The sequence below is a fragment of the Entelurus aequoreus genome, linkage group LG27, assembly GCF_033978785.1.
Source record: "Entelurus aequoreus isolate RoL-2023_Sb linkage group LG27, RoL_Eaeq_v1.1, whole genome shotgun sequence".
NCBI classification, from domain to species: Eukaryota; Metazoa; Chordata; class Actinopteri; order Syngnathiformes; family Syngnathidae; genus Entelurus; species Entelurus aequoreus.
This window is the reverse complement of record NC_084757.1, coordinates 24203202-24229156: the sequence shown is the minus strand read 5'-3', so window position 1 is coordinate 24229156 and position 25955 is coordinate 24203202. Positions and strand designations below refer to the sequence as shown.

At 38.4% G+C, this 25955-nt stretch overlaps 1 protein-coding gene and 1 pseudogene across 1 annotated transcript; both read left to right on the top strand.

Annotated features, from left to right (window-relative positions):
- Positions 1 to 750: 750 nt before the first annotated feature.
- Positions 751 to 24396, top strand: tmem59l (transmembrane protein 59-like). Its single transcript, XM_062039518.1, has 8 exons — positions 751 to 1131; positions 3566 to 3671; positions 3758 to 3852; positions 3916 to 4068; positions 16875 to 16980; positions 17042 to 17156; positions 17228 to 17345; positions 23424 to 24396. Exons 1-8 carry the CDS (start codon positions 766 to 768, stop codon positions 23586 to 23588), a joined length of 1224 nt encoding a protein of 407 aa, XP_061895502.1. The 5' UTR covers positions 751 to 765; the 3' UTR covers positions 23589 to 24396.
- LOC133644060 (transcriptional activator protein Pur-alpha-like) lies at positions 6276 to 16823 on the top strand (annotated as a pseudogene).
- Positions 24397 to 25955: the final 1559 nt, after the last annotated feature.

Below are 25955 nucleotides of genomic sequence, written 5' to 3'. Positions count from 1 at the left end.
ACTTAATTTAGAGTTATTTGGACACTAGGGGAACATATTGTAAGTAACAAAGACTTAATGTAGTTATTTGGACACTAAGGGAACATATTGTAACTAACAAATACTTACTTAAGAGTTATTTGGACACTAGGGGAACATATTGAAAGTAACAGAGACTTAATTTACAGTTATTTGGACACTAGGGGAACATAAAGACTTAATTTAGAGTTATTTGGACACTAGGGGAACATATTGTAAGTAACAAAGACTTAATGTAGTTATTTGGACACTAAGGGAACATATTGTAACTAACAAATACTTCATTAAGAGTTATTTGGACACTAGGGGAACATATTGTAAGTTACAAAGACTTAATTTAGAGTTATTTGGTTAGGGATAGTGGGTTAGGGCCATGCAGAATAAGGCGTAAAGTACTTAATAATGACTAATTAAGAGCCAATATGTTACTAATTTGCATGTTAATAAGCAACTAATTAATGGTGAATATGTTCCCCATACTGAAGTGTTACCAAACTCCCTAACAGAAGTATTTTGTGTATTTATTAAAAATAATAAGTGAGGAAATGAGGCATATTTTTCCTGAAAATATTGTATCAATATAGCCACAAATATGGTTTTGAAGTAGAGACAGCTGGGTATGAGAAAGATGTCAGGGGAGGAACATTGTGGTGGTCTTTGCTGCAACAAATGGGTCATCTGCCTTCATGCTCACTTTCCATGGATGCCAGATTATGCACTGCAGTTTGCAGGGTGTTATGGAGGAGGATGGGGGGAGGAGGGAGGGGGGTTCAATATGTGCTTGATGATGATGATGATGATGATGATGCGCGTGACGCTGTGCACGAGCCCACAGGCAGCCAGCAGAAGCAGCGGAGCCAGACTGAAGAAGCATCATCATTATCATCTTCCTCTTCCTCCTCCTCGACCGCCTCTCTTCGCCGCTCCAGCCCGTCCGCAAGGCTCTCTGCTCCGGCCCCAAGCATGCTCGGCTCCTCGGCCCTGCTCTCGGTGCTCCTGGCGGGGCTCGCCGCTGCAGCGTCCTCGGTGGAAGTGTTCGACAGCCAGCTGGGCGACATCAGCTACTGCAAGAAGCAATGTCAGCTCGTCATCAGGAACAGAAGCCCCGCTAAAGTAAGTCTTATGCATTTTTAAAAAAACATATCCATATATATATGCTTTTTTGTGTGTGTGTCTTTATGCGCTCTTATATTGTTTTGCTGCACCCTGATGGGCGCTTGTGCACACCATAAAGGCCAAAAATGGAGCCTTTAATGACATGCATCCTTGCCGTGAATGAGTGTGTAATTAAGATATGCAAGGTCAGGCTTGCATCAATTTGTGACAATGTTCTTGATTTGTCGGAGAAATGCAACGCTAACACTGCGGCGTGTATCATTGCTGCAAACAAAGGTTTTTTCTTTTTTTTCTTTTTTCCTCCCCTTAAATTTGCCCCTCAGGTGTGGCCCTCCATGCACCCGGCAGCGGGACAATGGCCGCATACAAACACAACACAACACAATACAAATACATTTATGTTGGTGGTGTTAATGTGGGGGTTATTCTAAAGCTCCGTTGTGAGGAAACACGGAAATGCAGCAGCGGCGGCGGCAGAGGTGATGACAAGGCTGTTATGAAGCTGGCTGTATTACTAGTGTTGGCCACCAGAGGGCGCTGTGTCTTGTCTGATTTGGTACTGCCGCATGAACAAAAGTTGTCTATTTACACCAGGGGTCCCCAAACTACGGCCCGCCAGCGTCCAAAATCTGCCCCGCGGGAAGTCCCAAGTTAAAAAAACAATATATATATATATATATATTTTAAATTGTTATTATTTTTAATCTGTCCTTTCTAATCCATTTTCTACCGCTTGTTACTCTCGCTCAGGCAAATCATATTTTCTAAAAATGCATTTTCCCATGGATAACGCGATACATATATATATATATATATATATATATATATATATATATATATATATATATATATATATATATAATTTTTTTATTTTATTATTTTTTATAATTTTGTCTCTAGTAATTGATACTTTATTTTTTAACCTATATAGTATTATTATTTGTATTATTATTTTATGTGACTAAGTATAGTCTCTTCTAGTACCGTTTTTATGTACTATATTTTTAAATTATTGAAATATTTTATTGTATTTTATTTTTATTTTTTTGTATTAAAAAAAAAATCTTTATTCCCATGTTTTAACATACAAATATTGTATTATTTGGTCCTGGTACTTGATCTTTTTACATTGGCATTTTTAGAATTTGTAATTTTTATTTTTATCATTTTGTCTCTGGTACTTGATACTTTATTATTTAACCTATATTGTATTATTATTTGTATTATTAATTTATGTGACTAAGTATAGTCTCTTCTAGTACTTTTTTTATGTACTATATTTTTTATTTATTTAAATATTTTATTTTATTTTTTTTAATCTTTATTTCCATGTTTTAACATATAAATATTTTATTATTTGGTCCTGGTACTTGATCTTTTTACATTGGCATTTTTAGAATGGGTTATGACCGAAAGGACAAGATCACGGGTACAAGCGGCCGAAATGAGTTTCCTTCGCCGGGTAGCGGGGCTCTCCCTTAGAGATAGGGGGAGAAGCTCTGCCATCCGGGAGGAGCTCAAAGTACAGCTGCTGCTCCTCCACATCGAGAGGAGCCAGATGAGGTGGTTCGGGCATCTGGTCAAGATGCCACCTGAACGCCTCCCTAGGGAGGTGTTTAGGGCACGTCCGACCGGTAGGAGGCCACGGGGAAGACCCAGGACACGTTGGGAAGAGTATGTCTCCCGGCTGGCCTGGGATTGCCTCGGGATCCCCCGGGAGGAGCTGGACCAGGTGGCTGGGGAGAGGGAAGTCTGGGCTTCCCTGCTTAGGCTGCTGCCCCCGCGACCCGACCTCGGATAAGTGGAAGAAGATGGATGGATTTTTAATTTTTTATCATTTTGCCTCTGGTACTTGATACTTTATATTTTAACCTATATAGTATTATTGTTTGTACTATTATTTTATGTGACTAAGTATAGTCTCTTCTAGTACTGTATTTATGTACTATATTTTTAAATTATTTTTAAAAAAAAATCTTATTTAATTTTTTTGTATTTAAAAAAAAAAAAATCTTTATTTCCTTGTTTTAACATAAATATTTTATTATTTGGTCCTGGTACTTGATCTTTTTACATTGGCATTTTTAGAATTGGTATTTTAAATTTTTATAATTTTGCCTCTGGTACTTGATTCTTTATTTAAAAAAATATATCGTATTATTATTCGTATTACTATTCATTTATGTAACTAAGTATAGTCTCTTCTAGTACTGTTTTTATGTACTATATTTTTAAATTATTAAATTTTTTTATTTTTTATTTATTTTTTAATCTTTATTTCCATGTTTTAACACATATATAAACATTCTCCCCTGATACTTGATATTTTGACTTGTTTCCTGTTTGCGGTTGTTTTGAAAGGTGTTTCTAAAATGTTATTATTACTATTGCTGGTATATTATGTGACTATACAAGTATGGTCTTCTTCTAGGACTCCATAATGAACGCCTGCCACCGCGGCTGTCGCCTTTACTCCATCTGCCAGTTTGTCAATGGCAACGCTGGCTTCAACACCAGCAAGGACGAGTGTCAGGGAGGTGTGTGTCTGGAGGGAACATAATAACTTTAGGGGTCCTCTTCTAGTCTTCTTCTCCTTTCTCACGTTCCATCTGTGCCTCCGCAGCCTGCCAGGAGGCATACGTCAAACTTTTGGAGCAGGAGGCCTGCAGCACCGGCTGCTCCAGCCAGCCCTCCGAGCCCGAGATCAAGAGGAGGAAGGTGAAGGAGAATCTTGATGCTGAAACATGGGAACATGCTCACAAAGTTCTGTTTGCACCGCAGCTGAAGGCCATGACGCTGCGCCCCAAGCCGCCCTCCGTGATGGAGGCCGTGTCCAGCTGGTGCAACGACATCGTCAGCTCCGCCCAGAGCTTCATCTCCTCCACGTGGACCTTCTACCTGCAGGCGGACGACGGCAAGGTTGTCGTCTTTCAGGTAAGGTTTGAACGTCGCAAGCGTAAAAGGAAGTTAACCCCTTTGAAAATGCAGTAAAGATGTTTTGAAAGACGTACTGCAATTTATTTCAAGTGTTTTCTTTATTTCTGTTGTGCAAGGCGGGGGTTATCATTAATAACTGGCAAGAGGAAAACCATTATTTACATGATTCATCCATGTTGTGCTCATGTCAGATTGACGGTACCCTGGGTTTACTTTGTGGATTATTTTGAGTCTTCCTGTTAATTTTAATTTTACAAAGTGGTGGTTATCATTATCAACTGGCGGGAGGAGCTATCACGTTAGTTATCTAACAAAATTAAATTGCACATGTGTATAATTACTCATGGGCTTTTACTTTGTGGATTATTTTGAGTCTTCCTATTAATATGAATTTTACAAAGTGGTGGTTATCATTATCAACTGGCGTGAGGAGCGATCACGTTAGTTATCCAACACAATTAAATTGCACATGTGTATGTGTGCTCATGGGCTTTTACTTTGTGGATTATTTTGAGTCTTCCTCTTAATATGAATTTTACAAAGTGGTGGTTATCGTTATCAACTGGCGTGAGGAGCGATCACGTTAGTTATCTAACACAATTAAATTGCACATGTGTATGTGTGCTCATGGGCTTTTACTTTGTGGATTATTTTGAGTCTTTGATTTTATTTCTGTTATACCTAAGGTGATGGTTATCATTAACAACTGGCGGAAGGAACGGTCGTGTTATTTACATGACACATTTAAATTGCACATGGGTGTGTGTGCTTATGGGCTTTTACTTTGTGGATTATTTTGAGTCTTTGTGTTATATAAGGTGGTAGATGTCATTAGCAACTGGCAGGAGGAGCATTTGCGTTAATTATAGGACACAATTAAATAGCATGCATGTATATGTGCTCATATGCATTTAATTTGTGAATTATTTTTAGTATTCATGTTTATTTCTGTTATACAAGGTGATGGTTATCATTAGCAACTGGTGGAAGGAGCGATCGCGTTAATTATATGACACAATTAAATTGTGCTCATGGGGTTTTACTTTGTAGAGTATGTTGATTCTTCATGTTCATTTTTGTTATACAAGGTGGTGGTTATCATTAGCAACTGGCAGGTGGCGCGATCACATTAATTATATGACACAATTAAGTTTCACATGCGTATGTGTGCTCATGTGCTTTTACTTTGTGGATTTTTTGAGTTTTCATGTTTGTTTCTGTTATACAAAGTGGTTATTATCATTATCAGCTGGCGGTGATTCTGTTAATTGTATGACGTAATCAAATAGCACGTCACGTGTGTATGTGTGCTCATGTGCTTTTACTTTATGGATTATTTCGAGTCTTCCCGTTTATTTCTGTTGTACAAGGCGGTGGTTATTATCAGCAACTGGCTGGAGAATCGACCCCGTTGATTATGTGACACAAATACATTACATGTGTGTATGTGTGCTCATGGGCCTTTTGTGGATTACTTTGAGTCCTCCTGTTTGTTTTTATTAAACAAGATGCAGGTGGTCATTAAAAGCTGGCAAGGAAAGTGATTGCTTCGAGCAAACGGTGTGTTTACTTTGCGCGTTCACGGGCGAGCAATCGTGAGGAATCACTACATCAGGTGATGAGGGGTTGCCATGGTAACGAGAGAGCTGCTACCACTGTTATTACAAGCCTATTAAAGTTGATGATTAAATTATCGCAGCTTTTCGGAGCAGGTTTAGCCTACTTAGCTCGTGAAAGCTTACTTTCAGACTTTGTCAGAACTGGAGGTTTAACAAGGCCACGTTTCCTCCAAAATAAATCACCGCTCGTAAAAATGTTATTTTCGTAGTCGCATGGCTGGAAGAAGTCATCCGCTGTGAAATCCCTTATTTTCTTCATCCTCTGGCCAAATGATCTACTGCACTGGATATTATGCACACCAAATGAAGACGTTTGGCAGGCCAGCCTGCTCTCAGGAGTTCTTTCTTATTCTCAAAGTATGCGAGCCACCTAAAATCAGGTCAGTCTCGCCCAACCGCAGCCTGGCGAACTGGCCTCTGCATCCCTGCTCTCCCCTTTGGAGAATGTGCAAGGCAGCGTAATGAAAGGAGCGTGTGGGCAAGGAACAGCACTCATGCACACTTCAGGACTGTAACAATATGGTAAGATGCGGCGTCCTCCAATAAAGACGTTGCAGCTTTATTTTGATTGGGACCGCATGATGGATGTTTGCTTTCTCTGGCGGGGACGCGCAGGCCCGAGCAGCACGGAGGAAATCAGGCTCCAGCGCAGGCGAGCTGAAGTTATGTTGGATAAACAGTTAGCACGGTATTGTCCCAGCATGCTCGAAAGAGGTGGGCTTTGGACAGAGTGGTGTTTTTTTACTCGCGCACAATTGCTCCTTTTCGCCGGTTATTGGTGACAACTGCCACCTTGCCTTGTCGGAAATAAACACAACAAAGCAAAAATAATCCACAAAGTCAACATGTAGTTGTGTACATTTGTGATGAAAGGTTTTGAAACGTACAGTATGTAACATAAAGTTTAACTTTTATCATATTGAGGTAAAAACTAAATTTTTTGTTTGCAAACTTTTCAAAAGCTCATGTTCTAAGTAGAACTCACAAAGATACATTAATACAGGCACATTTAAACATCTTGCATGTTTGGTGTAGGAGTTATCCTTGAAACTATTTTTTATTGCTTCAAACACGTTTTTACTCAGTGGCCTAGTGGTTAGAGTGTCCGCCCTGAGATCGGTAGGTTGTGAGTTCAAATCCCGGCCGAGTCACACCAAAGACTATAAAAATGGGACCCATTATTTCCCTGCTTGGCACTCAGCATCAAGGGTTGGAATTGGGGGTTAAATCACCAAAAATGATTCCCGGGCGCGGCACCGCTGCTGCCCACTGCTCCCCTCACCTCCCAGGGGGTGAACAAGGGGATGGGTCAAATGCAGAGGACAAATTTCACCACACCTAGTGTGTGTGTGACAATCATTGGTACTTTAACTTTACTTTTTTTCTGATTCTAAGAACATTATTGAGGTAAAAACTCAGTTCTTATATTTGCAAATCTTACAAAAGCACATGTTTTATATGGATACAATAATAAATATATATTAATGCAGGCATATTTAAACATCTTGCATGTTTGGTTTAGGGGTTATCCTTGAAACAACGTTGTATTGCTTTAAACAAGTTTTCTCTGCATTCTAAGAACGATACTATAATATTGAGGTAAAAACTAAATTTTTCAATTGCAAACCTTACAAAAGCACGTTTCAAGTAAAACTCACAAATATACATTAATACAGGCATATTTAAACGTCTTGCTTGTTTAGTTTAGGAGTTATGCTTGAAACAACTTTTTATTGCTTCAAACAAGTTTTGTCCAGATTCTAAGAACGATACTATCATATTGAGGTGAAAATTATATTTTTACATTTGCAAACCTTACATGTTACAAGTATAACTCACAAATATACATTAATACAGGCACATTTAAATGTCTTGCATGTGTGGTTTAGGAGTTATCTTCCAAAAAGTTTTCTCCGGATTCTAAGAACAGTACTGTTATATGGAGGTAAAACTCAATTTAGCGTTTGCAAACCTTACAAAAGCTCATGTTCTAAGTAGAACTCACAAAGATACATTAATACAGGCACATTTAAACATCTTGCATGTTTGGTTTAGGAGTTATCCTTGAAACTATTTTTTATTGCTTCAAACATGTTTTTTTCAGATTCTAAGAACGATACTATCATATTGAGGTGAAAATTATGTTTTTACATTTGCAAACCTTACAAAAGAACATGTTACAAGTATAACTCACAAATATACATTAATACAGGCATATTTACATGTCTTGCATGTGTGGTTTAGGAGTTATCTTCCAAACAACGTTTTATTGCTTCAAACAAGTTTTCTCCAGATTCTAAGAACAATACTGTCATATGGAGGTAAAACTCAATTTAGCGTTTGCAAACCTTACAAAAGCTCATGTTCTAAGTAGAACTTACAAAGATACATTAATACAGGCACATTTAAACATCTTGCATGTTTGGTTTAGGAGTTATCCTTGAAACTATTTTTTATTGCTTCAAACACGTTTTTTCCGGATTCTAAGAATGATAATATCATATTGAGGTGGAAATTATATTTTTACATTTGCAAACCTTACAAAAGAACATGTTACAAGTATAACTCACAAATATACATTAATACAGGCATATTTAAATGTCTTGCATGTTTGGTTTAGGAGTTATCTTCCAAACAACGTTTTATTGCTTCAAACAAGTTTTCTCCAGATTCTAAGAACAATACTGTCATATGGAGGTAAAACTCAATTTAGCGTTTGCAAACCTTACAAAAGCTCATGTTCTAAGTAGAACTCACAAAGACACATTAATACAGGCATATTTAACATATTGCATGTTTGGTTTATGAGTTATGCTTGAAATAACTTTTTATTGCTTCAAACAAGTTTTCTCCAGATTCTAATAACAATACTATAATATTGAGGTAAAAACTACATTTTTCATTTGCAAACATTACAAAAGAACATTTTCCAAGTAGAACTCACAAATATACAATAATACAGGCACATTTAAACATCTTGCATGTTTGGTTTAGGAGTTATCCTTGAAACAACTTTTTATTGCTTAAAACGAGTTTTCTATGGATTCTAAGAACAATACTGTCATATTGAGGTAAAACTCAATTTTTTGTTTGCAAACTTTTCAAAGGCACATGTTCTAATTAGAACTCAAAGATACATTAATATAGGCACATTTAAACATCTTGCATGTTTGGTTTAGGAGTTATCCTTGAAACAATTTTTTTATTGCTTCAAACACGTTTTTTCCGGATTCTAAGAATGATAATATCATATTGAGGTGGAAATTATATTTTTACATTTGCAAACCTTACAAAAGAACATGTCACAAGTATAACTCACAAATATACATTAATACAGGCATATTTAAATGTCTTGCATGTTTGGTTTAGGAGTTATCTTCCAAACAACGTTTTATTGCTTCAAACAAGTTTTCTCCAGATTGTAAGAACAATACTGTCATATGGAGGTAAAACTCAATTTAGCGTTTGCAAACCTTACAAAAGCTCATGTTCTAAGTAGAACTCACAAAGATACATTGTTACAGGCATATTTAACATATTGCATGTTTGGTTTATGAGTTATTTTTGAAACAACTTTTTATTGCTTCAAACACGTTTTCTCCAGATTCTAAGAACAATACTATAATATTGAGGTAAAAACTAAATTTTTCATTTTCAAACCTTACAAAAGCACATGTTTCAAGTAGAACTCACAAATATACATTAATACAGGCATATTTAAACATCTTGCTTGTTTAGTTTAGGAGTTATGCTTGAAACAACTTTTTATTGCTTCAAACGAGTTTTCTATGGATTCTAAGAACAATATATTGTCATATGGAGGTAAACACTCCATTTTTATGTTGACAAACTTTACAAAAGCTCATGTTCTAAGTAGAACTCACAAAGACACATTAATACAGGCATTTTTAACATATTGCATGTTTGGTTTATAAGTTATGCTTGAAACAACTTTTTATTGCTTCAAACACGTTTTCTCCGGATTCTAAGAACGATACTATCATATTGAGGTAAAAATAATATTTTTACATTTGCAAACCTTACAAAAGCACATGTTCCAAGTAGAACTCACAAATATACAATAATACAAGCACATTTAAACATCTTGCATGTTTGGTTTCGGAGTTATCCTTGAACAGGGTTGGGTATCGTTTGAATTCGAACGATTCCGATACCGATTCCGGTTCTTTGTTTCGATTCCAATTCCTGACGATCCTCGGTTCCGATTCTTTTAAGAGGCAGGGTCAAAAAAAAGTTTAGGATATTTTAAATGAGCTAGATAACCTATAGTCTTTCTGAATGAAATAGTCTGACATTCTCCATCAATTTTAATTCTATTAACTTTTTATGAACTTTACTATAAATTCCTCACAGGGCTGTTTTCAACTAGAATATAAATATCAAATCTATGAACTTGAATATAAATATTATAAATTATGAATACATTTTCCCAGGGGTACACTTTCCTCAAGAGAGCTTTATTTTTGAAAACCTCATGAAAACACATTTACACACACAAGTGTATGATGCTGCAGGAAACCTCATGAAAACACATTTACACACACAAGTGTATGATGCTGCAGGAAACCTCATGAAAACACATTTACACACACAAGTGTATGATGCTGCAGGTACTTAAAAATGTTACCGTGCTCCCACTGATGGGCTAACCTGGTGCAGAAAAGCAAATAAACAATAAGAAACAACTTGCAAAACCCAGTCCAGATTAGCAGCAGGTACAGTATAAAATCAGAGACAGTTCTTGTTTAGGAAAATGACCATATTCGCCTTCTCAGGCAGGATGCGTGAGCGTTCTGGACAGATAGTGTCTCCTGCTGTGGAAAATACACGGTCGCTGGGTGTGGAAGAAGCTTGAACGCATAAATAGGAGAAAGCTAGATCTGACAGCAAAGGATAAGTCTTTTGTTGGTTCCACCACCATGCAGCAGGGTCGTCAGACATAAGTATCGGTGGAACGTCCTGGTACATCTGCAGCTCTCTCTCCACTCGTTTCTTGATGGACATGGAGCTCTGTTATTTCGCGGTTATTTCATTTTTTTTGTAAAGTAAAGCCACACTTTCGACCGCCGACGCCCGCTATCCATGCTTGAGCTTGACTGACTCGCTCGGCTATGCTAACACTTCCGGGGGTGGGCGCTTCTTCGTTGGTGCTCAGCGGCTTCTTCTTCCGGTTCGGCGGACTTTTTTTTTTTTTTTTTTTTTTTTAAATTTTCCGGTCGGCGGACTGGGTATCGAAAATAGGAATCGAAATTTAAACTTTTGAACGATACCGGGAGAATCGGAAAGTTAGTCCCGGTTCCAATCGATACTCGATACCCAACCCTATCCTTGAAACAACTTTTAATTGCTTAAAACGAGTTTTCTCTGGATTCTAAGAACAATACTGTCATAAGGGTGAGGGCGGACCTACGTCACTTCCGCCTACCAATCCCCTAGCAACCGGGAATTCGTTGAAAACAAACCAGCTCACAGCGAACACAGCATTGACAGAAAAAGCATTTAACGAGCGTTGTGGCTTGGAAGTCGGCGTTAAATCCTTCATTTACGCATTTTTACTTATTCGCATATCGTGTGAAAAAACGAAAATGTATTATGGGTGAGGGCCGACATCCGGGCAACTGAGCTACATACGGGTTCTTCGAGCCACAGCAACCAGACTGGCGTTGAAAACAAACCGTTGCCATTACTCTTTAATCTGTCGACCTACGCTGGTTAAACCCGTCATTCTGCCTCCAAAATGCCGAAAAACTGTGTTGTTTTTGGTTGTGCTAACCACAACTGGAAACAGGGAAAACAAAGGTTGTATTTTGTTCTGCCAAAGCGTGATAAAAGCCCACAGAGACGAGACAAATGGCTCGCAGCTTTACACGGGGAAAACGAACGCTTCTACTTGGACGTCAAGCAGAACGCCAAAGGCCGCTTCTTGAAGATAGCCGAAGTCGGGGCCGGTGGCAACAAGAGCCGCTTCACGCTGTCTATGTCGGTGGCGGTCGAGTTCCGCGACTACTTGGGGGACTTCATCGAACACTACGCCCAGTTGGGTCCCAACAACCCGGGCATGGTGCAGGATGAGCCGCGGCGGGCGGGCCCTGAAAAGCGAGTTCCTAGTGCGGGAGAATCGGAAGTACTACATGGACCTGAAAGAGAACCAGTGGGGACGGTTCTTGAGGATCCGGCAGACCGTGAACAGGGGGCCCGGCTTGGGGTCAGACCATCGCGCTCCCGGCGCAGGGACTTATCGAGTTCCGCGACGCTTTGGCCAAACTTATTGACGATTACGGCGTGGACGAGGAGCCCGCGGAGCTGCCGGAGGGCTCGTCGATGACTGTGGACAACAAGCGCTTCTTCTTCGACGTGGGCTCCAACAAGTACGGCGTGTTCACACAAAGTTGTTGATAACTTTCTTAGTAGCGCGCAGGCTAAGCTAACTAGCAAGCTAAGCTAAGCCTGAGAAGCTTTAAAGTTCACTGAGACGAGTCTGACGCAAATAATACATTTTCGTTTTTTCATACGATATGCGAATAAGTAAAAATGCGTAAATGAAGGATTTAACGCCGACTTCCAAGCCACAACGCTCGTTAAATGCTCTGTCTGTCAATGCTGTGTTCGCTGTGAGCTGGTTTGTTTTCAACGAATTCCCGGTTGCTAGGGGATTGGTAGGCGGAAATGACGTAGGTCCGCCCTCACCCATTTGCGTCAGACTCGTCTCAGTGAACTTTAAAGCTTCTCAGGCTTAGCTTAGCTTGCTAGTTAGCTTAGCCTGCGCGCTACCAAGAAAGAGACGCGGAAGTTATCAACAACAAGATCAAGTGTTAGTGTATAAAATATTGAGAGATTTGAGGGCTACATGTATTGAATGGCAACATGAAAATGATAGGGTTTATTGGTTTTTAAAAACCCAACTGTTAAGTGCAAATTTAAACGAAACCGGTTTTCGAAAATAGCTAGCTAGGCTATAGACTATATAGTATATTACTTACTTAACTTAATCCTCTTCTTCCCGGATGGGAAATAAGGCTTCGACGACTCGACGCCATTCATCTCGCTGCTGTGCTCGTCTCTGTGCCTCGCCCCATGTAAGCTTCATCTCTTTCAGCTCCCCTTCAACTGTTCTTCGCCAGGTGTTCTTTGGCCGCCCTGGCTTACGTTTTCCCGGTGGTGTCCATCTTAACGCTGCCTTTGGTATCCTCTCGTTGTCCGGTTTTCGAAAATAGCTAGCTAGGCTATAGACTACATAGTATATACCGCATGTTATTTTTGTACAACAACAACTTCAGCTGTCGAACGTTATAAGGTACAAATTCAACAAGTACAACATTAGCACGGACGTATAGCCAAGTTGTGGTTAAGAAGGTGGATTTTTGTTCCTTATATTTACCAGAAACGAAGTGATCCGAACACACGACCCGGGACTTTGGGGGACTCCAGTGAGAACCGTCCTCGTTTTCCCAGTGTAAAGCTGCGAGCCATTTGTCTCGTCTCTGTGGGCTTTTATCACGCTTTGGCAGAACAAAATACAACCTTTGTTTTCCCTGTTTCCAGTTGTGGTTAGCACAACCAAAAACAACACCGTTTTTCGGCATTTTGGAGGCAGAATGACGGGTTTAACCAGCGTAGGTCGACAGGTTAAAGAGTAATGGCAACGGTTTGATTTCAACGCCAGTCTGGTTGCTGTGGCTCGAAGAACCCGTATGTAGCTCAGTTGCCCGGATGTCGGCCCTCACCCATAGAGGTAAAACTAATGTTTGCGTTTGCAAACCTTACAAAAGCACATGTTCCAAGTAGAACTCACAAAGATCAATACAGGCATATTTAAACATTGTGCATGTTTGGTTTAAGAGTTATCCTTGAAACAGCTTTGTATTGCCATTCTGTGATTAACAACTTGAATTTCCTGTTCACGATTAGCATGCTAATTAACAGCTAGCGTTTAGCATGCTAGTTACCAGCTCGCTAACTAGCAACATGCTAGTTGCTATCTAGGGATCAGCGCACTAGTTGCCATCTAGTGATGAGCTTATACTGTGTTTTTCTTTTTGAATATTTAGTATTGCACAAGAAGAAGGTACATTTAGGCCCAATTTAATGAAAAACACAATTTGATTTATAAGTAGGTGGTCCCCGCTCCATCAGTTACACTTAGACAACCTTTAATGATCCACAAGGGAAATTGTTCCACACAGTAGCTCAGTTTCAAAGGATGGAACGTAGAGATGATATCGGCCTACCGATATTATCGTCCGATAAATGCTTTAAAATGTGATATCGGAAATGATCGGTATCGGTTTCAAAAAGTAAAATTAATGACTTTTTCAAACGCAGCTGTACGGAGCGGTACATATCCGGTTAAACACGGACGTAGGCTAGTATACTCTGGACTGAAGCTGTGTGCCTTCATTGTTTTTAGTAGCTGTTGTTTTGAAGCATGTTTAAAAAAATAAATAAATAATGCACTTTGTGAAAGTCAAAGTATAGTATTTCCCATAGTTGTAGTGGGTATTAGGATTATCTCAGGGAGAGCATGTCCCAAATTCCAAGCTGCTGTTTTGAGGCATGTTAAAAAAAATTATGCACTTTGTGACTTCAATAATAAATATGGCAGTGCCATGTTGGCACTTTTTTCCATAACTGGAGTTGAAGTTGTTCTCTTATTTTGGAAAACCTTGTTTTTGATTGAAACTTGTATTAGTAGATTGCACAGTACAGTACATATTCCGTACAATTGACCACTAAATGGTAACACCCGAATAAGTTTTTCAGCTTCTTAAAGTCGGGGTCCACGTTAATCAATTCATGGTAAAGTTACATTGTTTAATGCATCCAGCGAGGCATCACATCAAAATTAGGCATAATAATGTGTTAATTCCACGACTGTATATATCGGTATCGGTTTGATTGATTGATTGAAACTTTTATTAGTAGGTTGCACAGTGAAGTACATATTCCGTACAATTGACCACTAAATGGTAACACCCGAATAAGTTTTTCAACTTGTTTAAGTCGGGGTCCACTTAAATTGATTCATGATGCAGATATATACTATCAGATATATACTATCATCATAATACAGTAATCACACAAGATAATCATCAGAGTATATACATTGAATTATTTACATTATTTACAATCCTGGGTGTGGGATACGGAGGAGTAGGGGGGGGGGGGGGGGGGGGGGGGGGGAGTTAGGTTTGGTTGGTATCAACACTTCAGTCATCAACATTTGCATCATCAGAGAAATGGATATTGAAACAGTGTAGGACTGACTTGGTAGGATATGTACAGCAAGTAGTGGACATAGAGAGAGAGATCAAAAAGTATAAGAAAAAGTGTCTACATTTGATTGTTTACATTTTATTATTTACAATCCGAAGAGGTATTATGTGGAAAGGAGGGTGTTAGTTTTGGGTTGTAGTTGCCTGGAGGTGTTCTTTTAGTGCGGTTTTGAAGGAGGATAGAGATGCCCTTTCTTTTACACCTGTTGGGAGTGCATTCCATATTGATGTGGCATAGAAAGAGAATGAGTTAAGACCTTTGATAGGCCTGAATCTGGGTTTAACGTGGTTAGTGGAGCTCCCCCTGGTGTTGTGGTTATGGCGGTCATTTACAATAAGGAAGTAGTTTGACATGTACTTCGGTATCAGGGAGGTGTAGCGGATTTTATAGACTAGGCTCAGTGCAAGTTGTTTTACTCTGTCCTCCACCTTGAGCCAGCCCACTTTGGAGAAGTGGGTAGGAGTGAGGTGAGATCTGGGGTGGAGGTCTAGAAGTAACCTGACTAGCTTGTTCTGGGATGTTTGGAGTTTAGATTTGAGGGTTTTGGAGGTGCTACGGTACCAGGAGGTGCATGCGTAATCGTAAAAGGGTTAAACGAGAGTTCCCGCCAGAATCCTCATGGTGCTTTTGTTGACCAGAGAGGAGATTCTGTAGAGAAATCTCGTTCGTTGGTTGACCTTTTTGATTACCTTGGTTGCCATTTTATCACAGGAAAGATTAGCCTCTAGAATGGAACCTAGGTAGGTGACCTCATCTTTCCTGGTGATAACAATTTCACCCACTTTTATAGTGAAGGTATCGGAATCGGTAATTAAGAGTTGGACAATATCGGATATCGGCAAAAAAAGCCATTATCGGACATCCTCTAATGCAGGGGTCGGCAACCCAAAATGTTCAAAGAGCCATATTGGACCAAAAATACAAAAACAAATCTGTCTGGAGCCGCAAAAAATTAAAAGCCATATTACATACAGATAGTGTGTCATGAGATATAAATTGAATTAAGATGACTTAAAGGAAACTAAATGACCTCAAATATACCTACAAATGAGGCATAATGCTGCAATATGTACATATAGCTAGCCTAAATAGCATGTTAGCATCGATTAGCTTGCAGTCATGCACTGACCAAATATGTCTGATTAGCACTCCACACAAGTCAATAACATCAACAAAACTCACCTTTGTGCCTTCACGCACAACGTTAAAAGTTTGGTGGACAAAATGAGACAGAAAAAGAAGTGGCATAAAACACGTCCTAGAAAGTCGGAGAAAGTTATACTTGTAAAAAAACTAGGTGAGTTCAAGGACCGCCAAAATTAGTAGGACAAAACGGCGCTCGCCAAATACTCGAATCAGTGAAGCATGTTTAATATAAACTGTGATGTATAACAATTAGGGATGTTTGCGTCATGTTTGTCCTCCTACGGAAACCATATTAAAACAAAAACTTTTTTTTTTTTCCTCATCTTTTTCCATTTTTCATACATTTTTAAAAAAAGCTCATGAGAGCCACTAGGGCGGCGCTAAAGAGCCGCATGCGGCTCTAGAGCCGCGGGTTGCCGACTCCTGCTCTAATGGAAAGGATAAAGGAATTAAGTAGACTAAAAATGTACCATAATAGCAATATAAAACATAACATATGTAATAGTTACATATTATATATACAGTATATATATATAATATTATATGATTATATAATATATACAATATATAACAAATCCCAATTACCGTGTACAATAATAGTTTGGGGGTGCTTGCAATGGAAAAGGTTGACGGTCCCTGATCTAGATATTTACACATTCCCACCAGCAGGGGGGAGCCAAACGTAAGGAATAATTGCCATTCCGTGTTGTAGACTGAAGTCACCATCTTCTCCCTCCTCCTCAGAGCCAACCAGAGATGGAGTACTCGCTGCCCGAGCTGCAGGCTCCTCGCTCCGACGTGGCCGACAGTCCTTGGCCCCAGGCGCACTCCCACACGCAGAAGCCTCACGGTGAGGACACATTTCCGAAGTGTATTGATAAGGCGAGGTAACCCGCTACGTCTACTTGAAGGCGTGAGGGGGCGTGGCGAGAGGGGAGGAGCCAAAGTCGGAAGCCGAGGGAAACACCAGGCGCAGCACGCGGAAGACGCGGCGTCCGAGCACGACTTCCTGGGCTGCATGTCCAGGTGAGTTGACGCCTTAGCACAATTCCGTGCTCTAAACCAGCGGCCGACCTTAGTCTTCGTCTCCTTTCCAGACGTTCGGGTCTTCCTCGGTGGATTTTAGCGGCCTGCCTCTTCCTGTCCATCGTGGTCATGTTGTGGCTCAGCTGCGCCAGCCTGGTGACGGCGCCAGATCAGCACATCAAGACGCAGGTAGGGATGATGTTTGATAAGAAATTATCGAGTTTGAGCCCATTATCGAATCCTCTTATCGAACCGATTCCTTATCGATTCTCTTATCGAATCCAGATAGGTTGTTGTATATGGAAAAAAAACACAATATTTGGTTTAACAAAAGCTCAGTTTTATTTCATAAGAAAAAAATAAAATAAAATAAAAATATTGACTGTTGTTACCCAAAGTATATTAAGTGGGATTTTTCAGAAAAACAAATATATACAGTTACACAAAAACAACCTGTCTCTGTGATCACTATAGGTGTATAAATAATAATATAGTGTTAAATAAAATCAGTCCCTTGGGCACAAAACTGAAAATAATGCAGCTCTCCAAAAAGTGCACTTCTGCTGCTATTGGAACATACTAACTACACACACTATGACACGAAGAACACCACAGTCATCAATCAACAATTCTTCCCCCCTTACATGAGAGCGAAGCCTGGCAATAATTGCATATTGCCTGTTCTGCCCTCACTATACGTGTTGAGCTTATACAGCTTGGCAGACAGCTAACAAACAATTCAAAGCAGATTAATCCATTTAGGCTCTTTATTGTTGTTGATCTTGCTTTGTCTTTTCTTATCTTTGTCTTGCACTGGACTGTTATTTTATTTTTTTAAACTGAAATACACACAATGACAAATGTATAAGCTATGTGATTCAATTAACATACTGAAATGTAATACACAATATGTGAATATTAGCTTCACACAAATATACAGTACTATCATCAAACAAATACTTCTGAGTGTTGAAACTATTTCGATGGTGGAAATACACGACTGGCAGCCATTTTAAGTCCTCAAAACATCCATTGAAACTGTGCACAAGAATCGTTTTTTCAATAAACATCTTGGTATCAAACTTAAACACTTTCCACTTTAATATTGAGTTACATAAACAAGTTAAACAGTTTACTTACATACTTATCTTTTCCAAGGCTTGTAAGAGCTAACACAACTTGTCTACTTCTCAATTGTCTCAACCCGGAGGTGCCCAAACTAATGACGCGTAATATTTTCATATCGCCACAAGGTGTCAGTAAGAGTCTACAATCAAATAGGCATAACATTGCAGGTCCCACAGGGCATTTCCTGTATGTGGGAAGGGATTCGTTCCCAGGGATTCGAATAAAGAACCAACTCTTTTTCTTTACTATAGTGGCCTCGATAACGGGAACCGGTTCTCAAAAAGGCATTCGAGTCCATGGAATCGGTTCTTTTCTTATTGAACAACCGGGAGAACCGATTTCGAACATCATCCCTAGACGCAGGTAGACTCAAAGTAATAATAATAATAACCCTTGTGCGTCCCGAGGGTCCAAACAGGGCTTTACAGGTGTTCCTTATTGTTCGGTTTAAAGGTTAGCGGGTTTTTTTTATCAATAAAATTGCGTTGTTTTTGATTGCATCGTTGTTAGACTAGGACAGGGTTTGGCAACCCAAAATGTTGAAAGAGCCTTATTGGGCCAAAAATACAAAAACAAAATCTGTCCGGAGCCGCAAAAATGTTATATAGTTTTTTTTATTTTATTTATATAGTTCAGTTTCAGTTTATTTCAAACATGCATAAGATACAATGCATCACACAATTCCAGTTATTTCATTACAGCGTGTCCGAAAAGGAGTAGGAAGAAGCAGAGCTTATTTGATTTCATACCATCGCAATTTTATCCAATGTCCTTGTTCTCTGTAACAGAACAGTGTACAAATAAATAATAAATAAATAATATACCATAGTAAGCAAACAAATATTAAATAGATAATCTTTGTCACAATAATAAATAAATAAAAAAAGGGTTCAAGATGTTCCTTTTTTTTCTTTTCTTTTTTTTTTGTCCTTTCCAGCTTCTCAGGCGAATCATATAGTTGATGTAGATGCCCATATCGGCTGTTCAGATTCACTTTACAAAAGAGAAGTGTGGGATACTTCTCGTGTTGCCTTATTTGTATTTGACTTTATTAAATGTATTTATATTATCATTTGGTGCAGCCGGGCTGGAGCAGGAGGGGATAGAAAGAGGAAAAAAAGGAAGACAGAGGAGGAAATTGTGGGCACAAGAGGGGGATAAGACAGAGAGACAAAAACAACAACAACAATAAACACAACAATAACAACAACAATAGAGCAACATCAGCAAATAGGATATGTACAAATATGATGGTAAAAGTGATCGCAAAGAAGCTGTTAGCGAAATTAATAATAATAATGCATAAATGACAATGAGCATTATTACACTACAAATGGAGCAATACAAATACCAAGATGTTCATCCTAATTCTTGTTGTGTACTTTGTGAGCACTTGTAGTTTGAACAGTCTCTTAAAGTGAATCATATTGGTGCTTTGTTTGATTTCTTTGGTTAATCCATTCCATAATACAGATATGCTTAAATATATGTTTAAATATTTGTTTTTTTTAAACATTCTAATTGGTCATGTAAGTGTATAAAGAAGCTAAGTAAACACAGTTAATAATAAAATAACATTTTAAAATGTTTTTGTTTAGCATTTTCTATTACAAAAGTGTAAAAAAAAAAAAAACGACAAAATAACAGACGATATGGTGCAATTGTGTGCAACGCATCAGTTTGTTAGCATGCTAAGCTCTCATACAAGTGTAAAAAGAAGCCAAACACTGTCAATCCTAACAAAAAAATGGCATTTACTGTAATGACGAAGCAGTAATGCAAATGTGCATCTCACTTTTTCAAACACTTGTTCAGTTTTCAGTTCAGGTTTCAGGTTATTTCGAACATGCATACGATACAATGTAATGCATCTCATATTTCCAGTTGTTTCATTACAGCACGTCCGAAAAGGAGTAGGAAGAAGCAGAGCTTATTTAATCCTACCCCTTTTCATACCATAGCAATTTTATCCCATTTCCTTGTTCTCTGTAACAGAACAGTGAATGAATAAATAATAAATGAATAATATACCAGAGTAAGCAAACAAATATTAAATCAATAATCTTTGTCTCAATAAAAAAAAAGGGTTCAAGATGTTCATCATAATTGTTGTTCTGTGTACTTTGTGAACACTTGTAGTTTGAACAGTCTCTTAAAGTGAATCATATTGGTGCTTTGTTTGATTTCTTTGGTTAATCCATTCCATAATTGAACTCCACATACAGATATGCTAAAGGTTTTAAGTGTTGTACGAGCATACAGATGTTTTAAATTTGATTTCATATGCCTGATTAGCACTCCACACGAGTCAATAACATCAACAAAGCTCACTTTTGTGCATTAACCCACAGCTTAAAAAGTTTGGTGGCCAAAATGAGACAAAGGATTGGCAGCGAGAAAGTTGTACATGTAAACAAACTACAGTGAGTTCAAGGACCGCCGAAGTTAGTAGGACAAAACAGCGCTCGCCAAATACTCTCATCAGTGAAGCATGTTTAATATAAACAGTGGGATTTCTAAAAATAAGGAAGGTTTGTGTCATGTTTTTCCTACCACAGAAACCATATTAAAACAAAAAATATATTTTCCCCCCATCTTTTTCCATTTTCATACATTTTTGAAAAAGCCATTAGGGCGGATATAAACAAAGTATACACACCCCACTGACTCCCATTATAAGTGCCATTTTTCACACACTGGTATATTACCATGCTTTTTCCATGAAAACCGAATGAATCTCATTTTTGCTGATTGAACAATCAGAAAATATTTTTTGGGGCGTAATCACGCCCCTTAACCAACAGATGGCGCCACAAAACCATGAGCATAAATCTCAGCGTTTTGATGATTGTCAATGAGTTTAAACTGCCAATAAACTGCTGAAATGCAATGTATTGTAAATATAACATGGCTGATATATACAATGTATTATATACACAACATGGCTGATATATACAATGTATTATATACACAACATGGCTGATGTATACAATGTATTATATACACAACATGGCTGATGTATACAATGTATTATATACACAACATGGCTGATGTATAAATAAATAAATAAAAGATAAATGGGTTATACTTGTATAGCGCTTTTCTACCTTCAAGGTACTCAAAGTGCTTTGACAGTATTTCCACATTCACCCATTCACACACACATTCACACACTGATGGCGGGAGCTGCCATGCAAGGCGCTAACCAGCAGCCATCAGGAGCAAGGGTGAAGTGTCTTGCCCAAGGACACAACGGACGTGACTAGGATGGTAGAAGGTGGGGATTGAACCCCAGTAACCAGCAACCCTCCGATTGCTGGCACGGCCACTCTACCAACTTCGCCACGCCGTCCCCAATATAATACAATGTATTATACAATGTATTATATATACAAACCCCGTTTCCATATGATTTGGGAAATTGTGTTAGATGTAAATATGAACGGAATACAATGATTTGCAAATCCTTTTCAACCCATATTCAATTGAATGCACTACAAAGACAACATATTTGATGTTGATACTCATAAAGTTTTTTTATTTTTTGCAAATAATAGTTAACTTAGAATTTCATGGCTGCAACACGTGCCAAAGTAGTTGGGAAAGGGCATGTTCACCACTGTGTTACATGGCCTTTCCTTTTAACAACACTCAGTAAACGTTTGGGAACTGAGGAGACACATTTTTTAAGCTTCTCAGGTGGAATTCTTTCCCATTCTTGCTTGATGTACAGCTTAAGTTGTTCAACAGTCCGGGGTCTCCGTTGTGGTATTTTAGGCTTCATAATGCACCACACATTTTCAATGGGAGACAGGTCTGGACTACAGGCAGGCCAGTCTAGTACCCGCACTCTTTTACTATGAAGCCACGTTGATGTAACACGTGGCTTGGCATTGTCTTGCTGAAATAAGCAGGGGCGTCCATGGTAACGTTGCTTGGATGGCAACATATGTTGCTCCAAAACCTGTATGTACCTTTCAGCATTAATGGCGCCTTCACAGATGTGTGAGTTACCCATGTCTTGGGCACTAATACACCCCCATACCATCACAGATGCTGGCTTTTCAACTTTGCGCCTATAACAATCCGGATGGGTCTTTTCCTCTTTGGTCCGGAGGACACGACGCCCACAGTTTCCAAAACCAATTTGAAATGTGGACTCATCAGACCACAGAACACTTTTCCACTTTGTAGCAGTCCATCTTAGATGAGCTCAGGCCCAGCGAAGCCGACGGCGTTTCTGGGTGTTGTTGATAAACGGTTTTCGCCTTGCATAGTAGAGTTTTAACTTGCACTTACAGATGTAGCGACCAACTGTAGTTACTGACAGTGGGTTTCTGAAGTGTTCCTGAGCCCATGTGGTGATATTCTTTACACACTGATGTCACTTGTTGATGCAGTACAGCCTGAGGGATCGAAGGTCACGGGCTTAGCTGCTTACGTGCAGTGATTTCTCCAGATTCTCTGAACCCTTTGATGATATTACAGACCGTAGATGGTGAAATCTCTAAATTCCTTGCAAAAGCTGGTTGAGAAAGGTTTTTCTTAAACTGTTCAACAATTTGCTCACGCATTTGTTGACAAAGTGGTGACCCTCGCCCCATCTTTGTTTGTGAATGACTGAGCATTTCATGGAATCTACTTTTACACCCAATCATGGCACCCACCTGTTCCCAATTTGCCTGTTCACCTGTGGGATCTTCCAAATAAGTGTTTGATGAGCATTCCTCAACTTTTTTAGTATTTATTGCCACCTTTCCCAACTTCTTTGTCACGTGTTGCTTGCATCAAATTCTAAAGTTAATGATTATTTGCAAAAAAAAAAAATGTTTATCAGTTTGAACATCAAATATGTTGTCTTTGTAGTGCATTCAACTGAATGTGGGTTGAAAATGATTTGCAAATCATGGTATTTTGTTTATATTTACATCTAACACAATTTCCCAACTCATATACAAACGGGGTTTGTACATGTTATGATGGTGACAGCAGATTATTTTGCATGTTCATTTGAATTCAAATGTAAATAATTTATGCGTATAATTTTAATATGATTTATTTAATGTAATTTGTTGATAATAATATATGATTGACTTTTTTTCCCCCTTGATTTGTTTCCCTCCTCTTTTGTGTTCCCAGCTGAGCATCAACGGGGATAAGGAGTTCCTGGAGCACCACAAGGTGAACCCGTACCACCTGAGTCCTCTGCTGGCCGTCAGCGTCAAGAAGGCGCCGGAGAAGGAGGACGGCCAGGAGGCGGGGCCTCTGCCCGTGAAGGTGGACCTCAACAACACACGCGTGTAAGACGCCCTTCCAAAACATGATGAAGCACTGGATTTTCTTAAAAAAAACCCACATCATTTTAAAGCAGCATGGCACCCCCGCAGTTCATTGGACAGACTTTGGAGAGTTAATCTCGTCATCCCAGCTAACATATAAAAAGCACTTCCACATCTTTTGCCTCATTCATTGGAAATAGAAGGAAGTGAAAGTGTATTTATTGTGTGGTTGAAGTGCCATGCATTGCCTGTAAAATACATTGTAACCTAAACTGGAGGAAGACTTTGCCTATACTGTTGTATTATTATCATTATGATTATTATTATTCCCATCATGTTATTGCTCTTCCAGCAGTATCAAGTAGGATTATTTTCAATGTGTCAGCGCATTCTGTGCTGGATAGACAACTTTTTTTTTTTTTTAGTTAGAAGCAGAGTTGCACAGTCGTAGAGACGTTTTATTAAATTAGTTAGTGCTTTTTTTTTTGACGTCCTGTAACACTTTCTTTTATTTATTTTTTTAGATAGCAGGCTGTGAAATAAATCGTGCATGCGAAAGTTGAAGCTCCTTCGGCCATTCATGGGTTCGCACTGTAGCTTCGTTGACTTTTTTCCCCGCTCCTATTTGCTGTTGAAACATGCTTGGAATGTGTAATATAACAGTAATAAAAAGTAGTGTATGCCAATATCGTCACAAGGACTTCTGTAGAAGAAGGAAATGATCAATATGAGGAAGTACGTGACAAAATATGATGGATGGTTTGTTTCCTTTTTACTGCTCTGTTCATTTTCACAGAGAGGATAATTGCAACATAATAAAGTGTTTTCGTCGGTGTTGTTTCGGTACCTTTTTATTCTAGGGAGAGACTATTATCTGTGATGATAACCATAGAGTAGGAAATGGACTTTATTGTGACAGGTAATGTTTGATACCCCTAATAATTACAGTATAAAACGATACCAAGTGACAGAATTACTGCTTTTTAACCCTTGTATGACAAACTGTAGCGTTAAGGTTTATTCAAATAGTTCTATGCAATAAGAATGGTCATCCTTTCTAGTTAAAGTAAGACAAAAATATTATTCTTTAATTTTAGAGTCTTCTTGTACTTAAAAAGTAGTGAGTTTAAAACCAGTACACCTGTCTCTGACAGCCTTTTGGGTGCAGTTCCTATTTAGTCCACTTGGTGGCAGCAAAGATGGACAGTTTCTCCCATGTCACAGTTATACTATTGTAACTAATACTGTACATAAACAAGTGATGAATTTTTAACATTATTATTATTGAGTGCTCAGTATTAGTTACTGCATTATTATTACCTGAGTGATTATTAGTTACTACATTATTAGAGAAGGATTAGTATTATTTACTGCATTATTACACGACTTATATCATTATTGTAGAATAATTACATTAGTGGTCAATTTTAACTATTGCTTAATTATTATATGATCAGTATTCGTTACTGCGTTATTACATGAGTGCTTTTTGCGTTACAATTGAGTGCTTAGTATTTATTACTACATTACTATCACATTAGTGCCCGTAACTATTCATTACATAATTACATGACTGCTTAGTATAAGTTACTGCAATATTATTATACCCAGTATTATTTATTACATCAATACATGAGTGCTAGTATTAATTAATGCATTACTATTACACAGGTACCTGTATTATTTATTATATATTTACATGAGTGCATTACTGCAATACTACTACATGAGTGCCCAGTACTATTTATACACATTTAAATGAGTGCCAGTTGTATTTATCAAATATTTGCATGAGTGCTTAGTATTAGTAACTACAGTATTATCGCATGAGTGCTTGGTATTACTTACTCCATTGTTATCACATGAGTGCTCCCGTATTAGTCATTACATAATTACATGAGTGCTCCCGTATTAGTCATTACATAATTACATGAGTGCTCATTGTTAATGACTGCATTTTTATAACATGAGTGCTCAGTATTAATTACGGCATTATTATTCAATGATTGGTCAGTATTAATTACGGCATTATTACATGAGGGCTCAGTAGTAGTTAATGCTTTATTATTACATGAGTGCTTAGTATTAGTTAATACTTTATTATTACATGAGTGAACAGTATTAGTTATTGCATTATTACATGAGTGCTCAGTAGTGGTTAATGCTTTGTCATTACATGAATGCTCAGTATTAATTACTGCCTTACTATTTTTCAAGTAGTCAGTATTATTGCATTATTACATGAGTGCTCAGTAGTGGCTAATGCTTTGTCATTACATGAGTGCTCAGTATTAATTACCGCCTTACTATTTATCGAGTAGTCAGTATTAATTATTGCAATATTACATGAGTGCTCAGTAGTAGTTAATGCTTTGTCATTACATGAGTGCTC

Excerpts from the sequence above, each read along its gene's own strand:
- tmem59l (XM_062039518.1), top strand. The coding sequence starts at position 766 with ATGGGGGGAGGAGGGAGGGGGGTTCAATATGTGCTTGATGATGATGAT. Across the intron at positions 16,981-17,041 it reads CCACACGCAGAAGCCTCACG|GCGTGAGGGGGCGTGGCGAG; the intron begins GTGAGGACACAT and ends GTCTACTTGAAG. Across the intron at positions 17,346-23,423 it reads ATCAGCACATCAAGACGCAG|CTGAGCATCAACGGGGATAA; the intron begins GTAGGGATGATG and ends TTGTGTTCCCAG.